The sequence below is a fragment of the Salvelinus sp. IW2-2015 genome, unplaced genomic scaffold, assembly GCF_002910315.2.
Source record: "Salvelinus sp. IW2-2015 unplaced genomic scaffold, ASM291031v2 Un_scaffold2092, whole genome shotgun sequence".
In the NCBI taxonomy this organism is placed as follows: Eukaryota; Metazoa; Chordata; class Actinopteri; order Salmoniformes; family Salmonidae; genus Salvelinus; species Salvelinus sp. IW2-2015.
In genome coordinates, this window is record NW_019943431.1 from 73,760 (window position 1) to 87,190 (window position 13,431).

The window sequence follows — 13,431 nt, forward strand, 5'->3', positions numbered from 1 at the left end:
CACCACACCAGACACACACACAGGGAGAGGTCATCACCAAAGAGTGTTTTAACACATCAACTTTAATAGGGCTGAGAGAAAGAGGAAAGAAGAGACTGCAGCCAGAGTGTTCCACAAGGGAACAACATGCTGCTTCTCTAACAGCATGTTGCATGCCTGCCTGGCTTTGTGTGAGTCAGTGAATCATTTTGTGTGCGAGTGTGCCAAGTGCACCACCTAGTGGCCAGAGCCGGATCACAACACAGGAAGAGATCTGCACACAGATGACATTGTCAGAGTGAAGCAGAACGGTTTGACATTTTTATCATCAGAGATGACAAAAGCGATGCTGTTGAAGTATTGGCACTGCAGGTGCGTATGCTGCAGACTGTTGAGTCACCTACCTGSTTAATACTACTTGAGATACAGGCCGACCTGACAGCAGAGGAGGAGAGGGTGGGGAGGGGGTAGTGAGCGGGCCCAGCACACYGAGGAGTGTCTACTCTGACGTAGGTGAGTAATGTAAATCAGCAAGGTTGTTCTGTTTCTGGTTCAAGGTGAACATGATTCTGCTTCAATTAGCTCATCACTCAGACTGCTGAGGCTTTAACATGTTCACCGCCGCTGGTGCAGCCTGCAGGAGGCCCACACACACAGCTGGGGAGACTAAAACAGCAGCAGTGTGATGGCCAGGGAAATACAACCATTTAGCCATATAACCTGAGGGTACCAAACATTAGGAACACCTGCTGTTTCCATGACATAGACTGACCAGGTGAAAGCTATGATCCCTTATTGATGTCACCTGTAAATCCACTTCAACCAGTGTAGATGAAGGGGAGGAGACAGATTAAAGAAGGATTTTTAAGCCTTGAGACATTTGAGACATGGATTGTGTATGTGTGCCATTCAGAGGGTGAATGGGCAAGACAAATTATTGAAGTGACTTTGAATGGGGTTTGGTAGTAGGTGCCAGGCGCAGCAGGTAAGTATCAAGAACTGCAACGCTGCTGGGTTTTTCACACTCAACAGTTTCCTGTGTGAATCAAGAATGATCCACCATCCAAACGACATCGAGCCAACGGCAGGCCAGTGGTCGAAAACGGGTCATTGATGAAAGAGGACAAAGGAGGCTGACAAATTGTGCAGAGCAACAGAGGGGCTACAGTTAAGTCAACTAATAGTCCAGTACAACATTGGTGCCCAAAGACCCATAGAAGAATGCACAACTAGTCGTACCTTGACACAAATGGGGTATGGCAGCTGATGACCTTACAGAGTTCCACTTCTTTCAGCAAAAAAACAAGAAACTGCGGTTGCAGTGGGCTAAGGACTAAAAACAATGGACACTGGGAAATTGGAAAAACATTGCCTGATCTGAAGAACACCGGTTCTTGGTGATGGGAGGACTAGGGAATGGAGAAAACCACGAGTACATGCATCCATCATGCTGTGTCAACATTGCAGGCTGGTGGTGGTTGTGGTAGTATAATGGTGTGGGGTGTGTTTTCATGGCATACATTGGGCCGCTTGATAAAAATGGGAGGAACATTTGAATGCCACAAGATATCTGAACATTATTGCCAGTCAGGTGCATCCCTTCATGGCAGCAGTGTATGCATCTGCATTTTTTTTTAAAATATTATCAGGATAATACCCAATGGCACAAGGTTAGGATTGTCCAGGAATGGTTCCACGAACATGACAGTGAATTTAGCTTACTGCAGTGGCCTACCCAGTCACCAGATGTCAATCCAATTGAGCATCTGTGGGATGAGATGGAACGATGCTACTGGTAGAGATCTACTACCAGCCAACTTGACACAACTGTGGGAAGCATTGGAGTCAACATGGGCCAGCATCCCTGTGGAACGCTTTCGACACCTTGTAGGGCAAAAGGGGGTGCAACTCACTATTAGGAAGGTGTTCCTAATGTTTTGTACACTCAGTGTACAATTACACCCCATTAGAAAGCTAACAGCCTCACTTTTGGAATCTAACAATGATTCCCATTTAAAGGTTAAGAAACTGTCCCCAAATTATCCCACACAACCGTCAAGACTCCTCCATAGTTGTTAGACAAGAAGGACAGGTTTAACCATGCCCTGCACATAGCGGCATCAGCAGCACTTCATTCAATAACGGAGTGTGGGTTCATCATATCCCCTCAAAGTACTGAATGAGGATAGGCTCTTACCTTTGTTGAAGAACATGGAGGCCATTTGACCCATCTCTACCCTCTCCACAATGTCAAAGTGRTCAACGTGTCCTCCTCCTGTTCGCTCTGTGATAATGCATAGACATGAGAATGCAGTGGTGAGTCATTCCAATCCGAGTGATTCTGATGTCATTCCTTCTATACAACATTGACATTAACCAATGACATGGAGGATACATATCATTTATGATTGATCTGATTATGTCGTAATCAACATATGCTTAAGAATTGAGACCTTCAGAAAGGAGGGACGACAAAAAAGAGAATTCTGAATCCTCCACAAGACTCAATGTTTTCACATATACACTACATGGCCAGACGTATGTGGACACCCATCAAATTAGCGGATTTGGCTATTTCAGCCATGCTAACAGGTGTCTAAAATCGAGCACAAAGCCATGCAATCGCCATCGACAAACATTGGCACTAGAATGGCTCGTACTGAGCTCTTCTAAAATCGAGCTTTGTGCCAAATCCACTAATTTGAAGGGTGTCCATTCTCAACGTGGCGCCGTCATAGGATGCCACCTTTCCAACATGTCAGCTTGTCAAATTTCTGCCCTTCTAGAGCTGCCCCGGTCAACTGCAAGTGCTGTTATTGTRAAGTGGAAACATCTAGGAGCAACAATGGCTCAGCCACGAAGTGGTAGGTCACACAAGATCACAGAACGGGACCGCCGAGTGCTGAAGCTCATAGCGCGTAAAAATAGTCTGTCCTTGGTGGCAACACTCACTTCGGAGTTCCAAACTGCTTCTGAAAGCAACGTCAGCACAAGAACTGTTCGTTGGGAGCTTCATGAAATGGGTTTCCATGGTCAAGCAGCCGCACACAAGCCTAACATCACCATGCGCAATGCCAAGCGTCGGCTGGAGTGGTGTAAAGCTTGCCGACATTGGACTCTGGAGCAGTGGAAATGCGTTCTCTGGAGTGATGAATCACACTTCACCATCTGGCAGTCCGACAGACGAATCTGAGTTTGGCGGATGCCAGGAGAACGCTACCTGCCCGAATGCATAGTGCCAACTGTAAAGTTTGGTGGAGGAGAAATAATGGTCTGGGGATATTTTTCATGGTTCAGTAGTCTAGGCCCCTTAGTTCCAGTGAAGGGAAATATTGACGCTACAGCATACAATAAAATTCTAGACGATTCTGTGCTTCCAACTTTGCGGCAACAGTTTGGGGAAGGCCCAATCCTGTTTCAGCAGGACAATGCCCCCAAATGCACAAAGCAAGGTCCATACAGAAATGGTTTGTCGAGATCGGTGTGGAAGAACTTGACTGGTCTGCACAGAGCCCTGACCTCAACCCCATCAAACACCTTTGAGATRAATTGGAATGACTGTGTCAGGCCTGATCTCCCAACATCCGTGCCCGACCTCACTAATGCTCATGGCTGAATGGAAGCAAGTCCCTGTAACAATGTTCCAACATCTAGTGTAAAGCCTTCCCAAAAGAGTGGGGGGTATTATAGCAGCAAAGGGGGGACCAACTCCATATTAATGCCCATGATTTTGGAATGAGATGTTCGACGAGCAGATGTCCACATACTTTTGGCCATGTAGTGTACCTTATTTTCAACACATTCTTAACACGACCTTAGCACTGTGTCTAGTCTTCAGGAGGGGAGGGGAACACTATACTCACGGACTGACAAAATGGGCCTCGTCTCTGGCTCTGATCGTCCCCGGACATCATCATCCGAATAATCAGAGGTGGAGTCGCTGTCTTGGACCTGAAGATGAGGGTGATGGAAAGAGGATAACCAGCCTGCCTCCACCCAACACTGACTTCACTCCTAATCTACAAGTCCTATTGCTCAGTGCCAACAACAGTCAGTTTACAACCTATTAACACTGTGTTTTATTTGCTGGACATGTGACGTGGAGGGSAGCAGCATCTGGAAATTGTCTGGAACAGCTGGGATATKCTGGGGAGGATGAGGGAGCTTTCCCCCTCATATACAATAGATATGAGCGCCAATCTGACGCCCTCCCATAACTCTTCATCTACCAAATTCACTACASATTTATATTAATTAATGCTCAATTACAAWYGACATTGAGGATGTCATTATCAGTTRAATTAACAAGAGCAGCTACAGCTGGTTGGGCAGGGTGTGGGAGAGACTAAGAAGTGGGTGGCTCACTGGAAGAGAATATGCCAGCAACAGAAACAAAGCATCTAACATCAAAGTGACAGATGTGGCCTTGGCTGAGTCAAAAGAGCAGATCTATCCTATTTCTCCGTCACATCCGAGAGATGCAGAGTCAGTCCCCCCCCAAATTCAAACTAATACACTTTTATGGGACTTTCTCAGAAAATGTCGGCCAGTATATCACTTTAAAGGAACRGCTTAATTTTTTTTATGTGCTCCATTCGAGCGGAARGAAATAAAGAATGTTCAAGGGTAAACATTCCCACTCTGTGCCTCCCTTCTTCCCATTATGTTGGAGGAAGACTAAGTGAGCCATGAATCAAGGCCATGGGGTTTGGGGCTCTGTCAAAGCCAGACCCATTGTCCTTACGCTCATAACTCCTCCAGTGGAAACCTTGGGCATTAGGCAAAATGACTTGCTGCTTTTCTGTAAATAAGAAAATTAACTCCACCAGCTCCATCAATCTCTGCACGAGATTACTTTCCCTTAGTATTTAAAATGACTAAAGTAACAACAATTAAAAACTAAATTGTCCCCACAGTGAGTCAGTAGAGGACACTACAAGGCTTGTTTAATCACACATTTGTGGGAGTGGCAAGCGCTCCATTCCCCATATTATTCTTTAATGGTCTATTGAGCGCCTTGAAGTTATTCTTCTCGTAAAGGTGTTGAGGTTGAAGGGGTAGTGAACTAGCGAATCTGGGCCTTCACTTGATGAGTAGGGATCACTGGAAAAGACMGTATGTATGAGTGTCGACTATCACTGTTCCTCCATTACTTCCACCTGTTGGTTATTTATATGTGCTAACTCACCTCTTCCTGCTCCCTCCTCTTCCAGCATAGCTGAGCGTTGGCTGCTGCCATGGCCTCGATCACAAACGTAGTGGTCATGTAACTGATGAAAATTAAACAAAGTGGGTTCAGAAAAATATATTCAGATGACAAAAACTAGCACTGAAGAGTCTACACATATTATATAYTGAGCATAACAATTTTATACAAAYRTAGAATTKTATGACCCATTGTCAACAACTGTCATWGAATATCATTGTGTTGTATTTGTTGTAGTCTGTGACCTTGYCTAACTGCACACTATCCTTGGTGATAAAATAGGATCTCTAGATCTCAACCATCTAAAAACAAAGCAATATAAAAACATGAAACTGTTAAAAGGCACAGTGTATGTTTAAATCCACATCACAAAGCTAAAGTACTGGCCTCTGATCTRCATCTCTGTGTRTCCACTGTCTCCCCTTTTTCCTCATATACTACCCTAATGAAACACATCCTGCATCATCAACTTCCTCCTGCTGACTGACACGCTGCATCAACTCATCTGCAACTCCTCCTGCTCTGRTTGTTCCCTGCTAGATTACTGACAYGCCTCATCAGTGGCATCCCATTTGATAGGGAGGGCAATAACTCTCCACGTAGGTGGCTGGGAGGACCTTAGGTGTGGACGATAAGGATTAAATATGGTAAATTACTCTTGTGCTATGGTGTGCTTAAACTAAAGTGAGAGCTGGGGAAGTGGATGTAAGGCAACAGTTGTGGAAATGAATGGAAAGGCAGTGAGCCTACGAGGAACTCGCCTCATAAACGCCAGGAAGGAGATGAGCGCCAGGCTGACCGCCCAACCTGCTTGGGCAAAGGCCTTGGGCATCGTCAGTGCCCCCGTGCCCACGATCAGATTAAACATGTACACCAAGCCCACCTGCAAAGACACAGAACAAGAAGTAAGACCAAGGGAGTGCTCTATTAGAGGGTGTCGTTGTCTTGGGGGTCCACAAGAGGCCAGTACGTCTGGACACTCCTGTTTACTGGACATTATCCTCCCTTCACTYAACGTAACACCACACTCTGGTCAAGGGAGTGAAGTYTGAACCCTGGAAATCATGCGACAGTTTAGCACGGGTGTAAAGAAAAACATGTTGACCTCACATTGMCAWRTTGCAACGCACTGGTCAACTGAAGAMAKTATCTTGATCTTATTCAAACACWGTCCTCAGCTGTSGACTATTACAGTCCCATCTAGCAGTAGAGACGTAGGGCTGACAYCGTGACATACAGATAGACCAGTGAACAGAAGGTCAGATCACTAAAAAGCCCTTATCCCTATCCATTCCTTYAGTCCGTTAATATTTCATCTAGAAAGGGCACTTTAACCACAAGACAACTAGCCTTAAAACAGCTGAAGCAGACACAGCCATGCTGATATCAGTCCCTGCAGGAACTTGTGACATACCTAGACAGGCCTCACAATAACGCTTTGCTAAACAGAATTTATGGTGTGGGTCATCAAAGTTCATCAGTGGTAGCCTTTTTCAGTGCCTAAGCATTCCTTCTTCCTCTTTTCAGTGTCCTGACCAGATGAGTAACCACCGCACGTGCTCCCCACAACATTTCTGCTCTACATCACTATTGTATAATTTAAAGATGTATTAAGTTCTTGTTTTTCAAATCAACAAACAAAACACATTCCATATTCACAGATGTGGCAGACAAATTATAGAATAAAATAAAATAACAAACAAATTTGCAGCAGCACTATCAGTAATCGTGTTAGATATTTCCAGCTTTCGCAGAGACAACAAGTAAAGAATTAGCTTTAGAGCAACTTACACTTCCTGTACAGACACACACATTTTCTTAAATCACCCCATTCACTCTGTCCAGTTTGAAATATAGTTGAGTTGTGGAGACCAGAGTCTATCAAACCTGGGATGTCTCTTGCGGAGGTCATAAGTGAGCTTTTCAAGAGGGAGAAAGTCAACAATCTAGTCAATCCATATTTTAAAATGCAGGGGAGGAATTAGAAGCCCCCAGCAGGAGAATACATTTTAAAGTATGTGTCACAAAGTATGTGATAGTCTTAAACAAATTCTCTCTGTCTAGATCAAGAACAAAGTCCTGCTGAACATTAAGAAGATAGAGACACGAGGTCATATCAAACTGTACATGCAGTAGTATGTATAGATGACCAGATCTCTCTACAACTCCAAAATACATGCATATAAGTTCTACTTTCAGAGGTACATATTTTACAATAAAGAAAAATATCTGTATTCATTCTATGGAGTCTCACTGGGGTGTAATACAATTTGAACAAAAATTTGTAATTATATACTTTGATTTTTATATTAGTAGAGGAGCCGCATATCCTGTCGCAAAACCTCCGCTCATAACTCATCACTGATAATCAGACAAAGGTCCTTTTCCCAGATTATTTTAAGAGTAAGGAGGAACCCACACTCTCGTATAGGAATTTATAGATATTGGAGATTTTGCCTTTGATGGATTGTGCTGTAGCAAGAAGGGTCTCAACTTAATTGAGATGAGCTCTAAACCTCCCCTTGGAAGTGAATGAGGAAATGACGTGTCTAATTTGAAGATATCAACAACAAAAAATGTGCACATCGAATTCCCTGCAGAGCTCTTGAAAGGATTTCAGTGTAGTTGCATTCTGATGAAACAGGTCTGAATAGGTCCTGATCCTGAGAGTATGCCAAAGATGAAAGTTGGCATCACTCTGGCCTTTTGGCGAGTCTGGGTTGTTTACTATAGGCAAGTGAGAGCACATCTGGGAGGAAATGCCAAGGTATTTCTTGAAGTCCTTCCATGTTAGTAGGGTGTTGTAAATCAAAGGTTTTGGGTATGTTCCCCACATCACTAAAGTCATTAATGAATATAATTGAGCTTAGGGGAAATTAACCACAGGATTGGGCCTCTATCTGAATCCACATTGAGTCTTGTCTGTTTGTGATCCATGTTAACATGTTGCTGATTTGGGCAGACCAGTAGTACAATTGTACATAATGTTGCTGCTACCGTCTCGTATGACCAAAAAGAGCTTCTGGACATCAGAACAGTGATTACTCACCTTGAATTGGATGAATCATTTTTCTTTAATGAGTCGGACGAGAGGGATTTACTCCAGACACCCGAACAGGCCCTCATCCCCGTCATTTGCAGGAGAAAGAGACGGAAGAGGTATCGCGGAAGGAGATCAGGGTGCCTTGTGAGGATCCGCTGAAGAGTGGCTAATCTGCCTCCTATTGGCCAACGTACAATTGCTGGATAATTAATTGGACGAACTAAAAGCACGTATATCCTACTAACGGGACATTAAAAACTGTAATATCTTATGTTTCACCGAGTCGTGGATGAACGACGACATGAATAACATTCAGCTGGTGGGTTATACACTGTATCGGCAGGATAGAACAGAAGCCTCTGGTAAGACAAGAGGTGGTGGTCTATGTATATTTGTAAACAAAAGCTGGTGCACGATATCTAAGGAAGTCTCTAGGTTTTGATTGCCTGAGGTAGAGTATTTCATGATAAGCTGTAGACCACAMTATCTGTATTTTTTTTGTAGCTGTCTACATACCACCACAGACCGATGCTGGCACTAAGACAGCACTCAATGTGCTGTATACCGCAATAAGCAAACAGGAAAACGCTCACTCAGAGGTGGCACTCCTAGTGGCCGGGGAAATGAATGCAGGTAAACTTAAATCCATTTTACCTCATTTCTACCAGCATGTTAAATGTGAAACCAGAGAGAGAAAAAAACTCTAGACCACCTTTAATCCACACACAGATACGCGTACAAAGCTCTCCCTTGCCCTTCATTTGGCAAATCTGACCATAATTATATCCTCCTGATTCCTGCATACAAGCAAAAATAAAAGCAGGAAGCACCAGTGACTCAGTCTATAAAAAAGTGGTCAGATGAAGTACATGCTAAACTACAGGACTGTTTTGCTAGCACAGACTGGAATATGTTCTGGGATTCTTCCGATGAGATTGAGGAGTACACCACATCAGTCACTGGCTTCATCAATAAGTGCATCGATGACATTACATTTAAGTCATTTAGCAGACGCTCTTATCCAGAGCGACTTACAAATTGGAATGTTCACACATATTCATCCTCGTCCTCACAGGATGTCCTCGTCCTCACAGTGACTGTACGTACATACCCCAATCAGAAGCCATGGATTACAGGCAACATCCGCACTGAGCTAAGGGTAGAGTTTCTGCTTTCAAGGAGCGGGACTCTAACCTGGAAGCTTATAAGAAATCTCACTATGTCCGCCGACGAACCATCAAACAGGCAAAGCGTCAATACAGGACTAAGATCAAATCGTACTACACCGGCTCCGATGCTCATCAGATGTGGCAGGGCTTGCAAACTATTACAGACTAAAAAGGGAAGAACAGCCGAGCTGCCCAGTGACACGAACCTACCAGACGAGCTAAATTACTTCCATGCTTGCTTCGAGGCAAGGAACACTGAAACATGCATGAGAGCATCAGCTGTTCCGGACGACTTTATGATCACGCTCTTCACAGCCGATGCGAGAAAGACCTTTAAACAGGTCAACATTCACAAGGCCACAGGGCCATACGGATTACCAGGACGTGTACTCTGAGCATGCGCTGACCAGCTGGCAAGTGTCTTCACTGACATTTTCAACCTCTCCCTGTCTGAGTCTGTAATACCWACATGTTTCAAGCAGACCACCATAGTCCCTGTGCCCAAGCACACCAAGGTAACCTGCCTAAATGACTACCAACCCGTAGCACCTCAAGTCTGCAGCCATGAAGTGCTTTGAAAGGCTGGTCATGGCTCACATCAACACCATTAACCCAGAAACCCTAGACCCACTCCAATTTGCATACCTCCCCAACAGATTATGCAATCTCTATTGCACTCCACACTGCCCTTTCACACCTGGACAAAAGGAACACTTATGAGAGAATGCTATTCATTGACTACAGCTCAGCGTTCAACACCATAGTGCCCTCAAAGCTCACCACTAAGCTAAGGACCCTGGGACTAAACACCACCCTCTGCAACTGGATCCTGGACTTCCTAACGGGCCGCCCCCATGTGGTAATATTAGGTAACAACACATCCGCCACACTGATCCTCAACACGGGGGCCCCTCAGGGGTGCGTGCTCAGTCCCCTCCTGTACTCCCTGTTCACTCATGACTGCACGGCCAGGCACGACTCCAACACCATCATTAAGTTGCCGATGACACAACAGTGGTAGGCCTGATCACCGACAACGATGAGACAGCCTATAGGGAGGAGGTCAGAGACCTGACCATGTAACGTAAGGACMACAACCTCTCCCTCAACGTGATCAAGACAAAGGAGATGATTGTGGACTACAGGAAAAGAAAGACCGAGCACACCAACATTCTCATCAACGGGGCTGTAGTGGAGCAGGTTGAGAGCTTCAAGTTCCTTGCATCCACATCACCAACAAACTAACATAGTCCAAGCACACCAAGACAGAAGTGAAGAGGGCAYGACAAAACCACTACCCTCAGGAGACTGAAAAGATTGGCATGGGTCCTCAGATCCTCAAAAAGTTCTACAGCTGCACCATTGAGAGCATCCTGACTGGTTGCATCACTGCCTGGTATGGCAACTGCTCGGCCTCCGACTGCAAGGCACTACAGAGGGTAGTGCTTACGGCCCAGTACATCACTGGGGCCAAGCTTCCTGCCATCCAGGACCTCTATACCAGGCTGTGTCAGAGGAAGGCCCTAAAAATTGTCAAAGACTCCAGCCACCCTAGTCATAGATTGTTTTCTCTGCTACCGCACGGCAAGTGGTACCGGAGTGCCAAGTCTAGGTCCAAGAGGCTTCTAAACAGCTTCTACCACGAAGCCATAAGAGTCCTGCACATCTACTCAAATGGCTACCCAGACAATTTGCACGCCCCCCCCCCCCCACACACACACACTTTACACTGCTCCTACTCTGTTATTATCTATGCATAGTCACTTTAATAACTCTACCTACATGTACACATCTCAATAACCTCGACTAACCGGAGCCCCCGAACATTGACTGTGTACCAGTACCCCCTGTATATAGCCTCGCAATTTATATTTTACTGCTGCTCTTTGATTATTTGTTACTTTTATTTCTTATTTTTGGGGGGGTATTTTTCTTAAAAGTGCATTGTTGGTTAAGGGCTTGTAAGTAAGCATTTCACTGTTGTATTCGGCACATGTGACAAATCCAATTTGATTTAAAGGCAGGGAAGGGCAAGACCACCCTTAGATTCAGGTTTCGATAGAGTGTAGAACTTGATTCTAGTTTTTTTTATTGCCCCATATACACTCCCGTTCAAATGTTTTGGGTCACTTAGAAATGTCCTTGTTTTTTTTCTGCCTAGAAGGCCAGCATCCCGGAGTCGCCTCTTCACTGTTGACGTTGAGACTGGTGTTTTGTTGACACCATTTAATGAAGCTGCCAGTTGAGGACTTGTGAGGCGTCTGTTTCTCAAACTAGACATACTAATGTACTTATCCTCTTGCTCAGTTGTGCACCGGGGCCTCACCCTCCTCTTTATATTCTGGTTAGAGCCATTTTGAGTCTGTAATCAAACCCACAAATGCTGATGCTCCAGACACTCAACTAGTCTAAAAATGACCAGTTTTATTGCTTCTTTAAAATCAGGACAACAGTTTTCAGCTGTACTAACATAATTGTAAAAGGGTTTTCTATTGATCAACTAGCCTTTTAAAATTATAAACTTGGATTAGCTAACAACGTGCCATTGGAATACAGGAATGATGGTTGCTGATAAATGGGCCTCTGTAGGCCTATGTAGATATTCCATTTTAAAAAATCTGCCATTTCCAGCTACAATAGTCATTTACAACATTAACAATATGTAGATATCTACACTGTATTTCTGATCAATTTGATGTTATTTTAAATGGACAAAAAAAGTGCTTGTCTTTCAAACTTTTGAACAATAGTGATGCGTTGGTTGGTTGTTTTGGAACATGAAACTGGGCAATAGCATGGAAGCATCTGAAATAAATAGTTCAATCTAGGGAGTATGTTGATATGGATAACATTGATTCTTCTGACTAAGCTAATTGGGAGGGAAATCCAGGTTCGGAGGTCATTCTTGATTCGATCCAGGAGTGGTAGTTGAAAAGGCAATTCAGATCTGGTGTTACAAAGATTCCAAGGTATTGAAAGCCTGTGTCTTCCATTGGAACGGGCAGAGCGTCTGCATAGAGCATTCCCAGCCGCATTCCCAGCCGCGTCCTCAGAGCATGCGCAGACCAGCTGGCTGGTGTGTTTAAGGACATATTCAATCAATCCTTATCCCAGTCTGCTGTTCCCACATGCTTCAAGAGGGCCACCATTGTTCCTGTTCCCAAGAAAGCTAAGGTAACTGAGCTAAACGACTACCGCCTCGTAGCACTCACTTCCGTCATCATGAAGTGCTTTGAGAGACTAGTCAAGGACCATATCACCTCTACCCTACCTGACACCCTAGACCCACTCCAATTTGCTTACCGACCCAATAGGTCCACAGACGACGCAATCGCAACCACACTGCACACTGCCCTAACCCATCTGGACAAGAGGAATACCTATGTGAGAATTCTGTTCATCGACTACAGCTCAGCATTTAACACCATAGTACCCTCCAAACTCGTCATCAAGCTCGAGACCCTGGGTCTCGACCCCGCCCTGTGCAACTGGGTCCTGGACTTCCTGACGGCCGACCCCCAGGTGGTGAGGGTAGGTAACAACATCTCCACCCGCTGATCCTCAACACTGGGGCCCCACAAGGGTGCGTTCTGAGCCCTCTCTGTACACCCTGTTCACCCACGACTGCGGTGCCATGCACGCTCCAACTCAAATCATCAAGTTTGCGGACGACACTACAGTGGTAGGCTTGATTACCAACAACGACGAGACGGCCTACAGGGAGGAGGTGAGGGCCCTCGGAGTGTGGTGTCAGGAAAATAACCTCACACTCAACGTCAACAAAACAAATGAGATGATTGTGGACTTCAGGAAACAGCAGAGGGAGCACCCCCCTATCCACATCGACGGACAGTAGTGGAGAAGGTGGAAAGTTTTTAAGTTCCTCGGTGTACACATCACGGACAAACTGAATTGGTCCACCCACACAGACAGCATTGTGAAGAGGCGCTGCTCGCGCTTCTTCAACCTCAGGAGGCTGAAGAAATTTGGCTTGTCACCAAAAGCACTCACAAACGTCGACAGATGCACAATCG

At 45.0% G+C, this 13,431-nt stretch overlaps 1 protein-coding gene across 1 annotated transcript in view; it reads right to left on the bottom strand.

The window, feature by feature from the left end:
• The window catches only part of LOC112072925 (transmembrane protein 104), a 61,566-nt gene that overhangs the window by 43,901 nt on the left and 4,234 nt on the right, over positions 1-13,431 (bottom strand). The window contains exons 3-6 of the mRNA XM_024140302.2: positions 5,947-6,068; positions 5,168-5,249; positions 3,843-3,930; positions 2,177-2,263 (exon numbers count right to left, since the gene is read on the bottom strand). Coding sequence (XP_023996070.1) covers positions 2,177-2,263; positions 3,843-3,930; positions 5,168-5,249; positions 5,947-6,068 — 379 coding nt within the window. The remainder of the gene's footprint in view (positions 1-2,176; positions 2,264-3,842; positions 3,931-5,167; positions 5,250-5,946; positions 6,069-13,431) is intronic.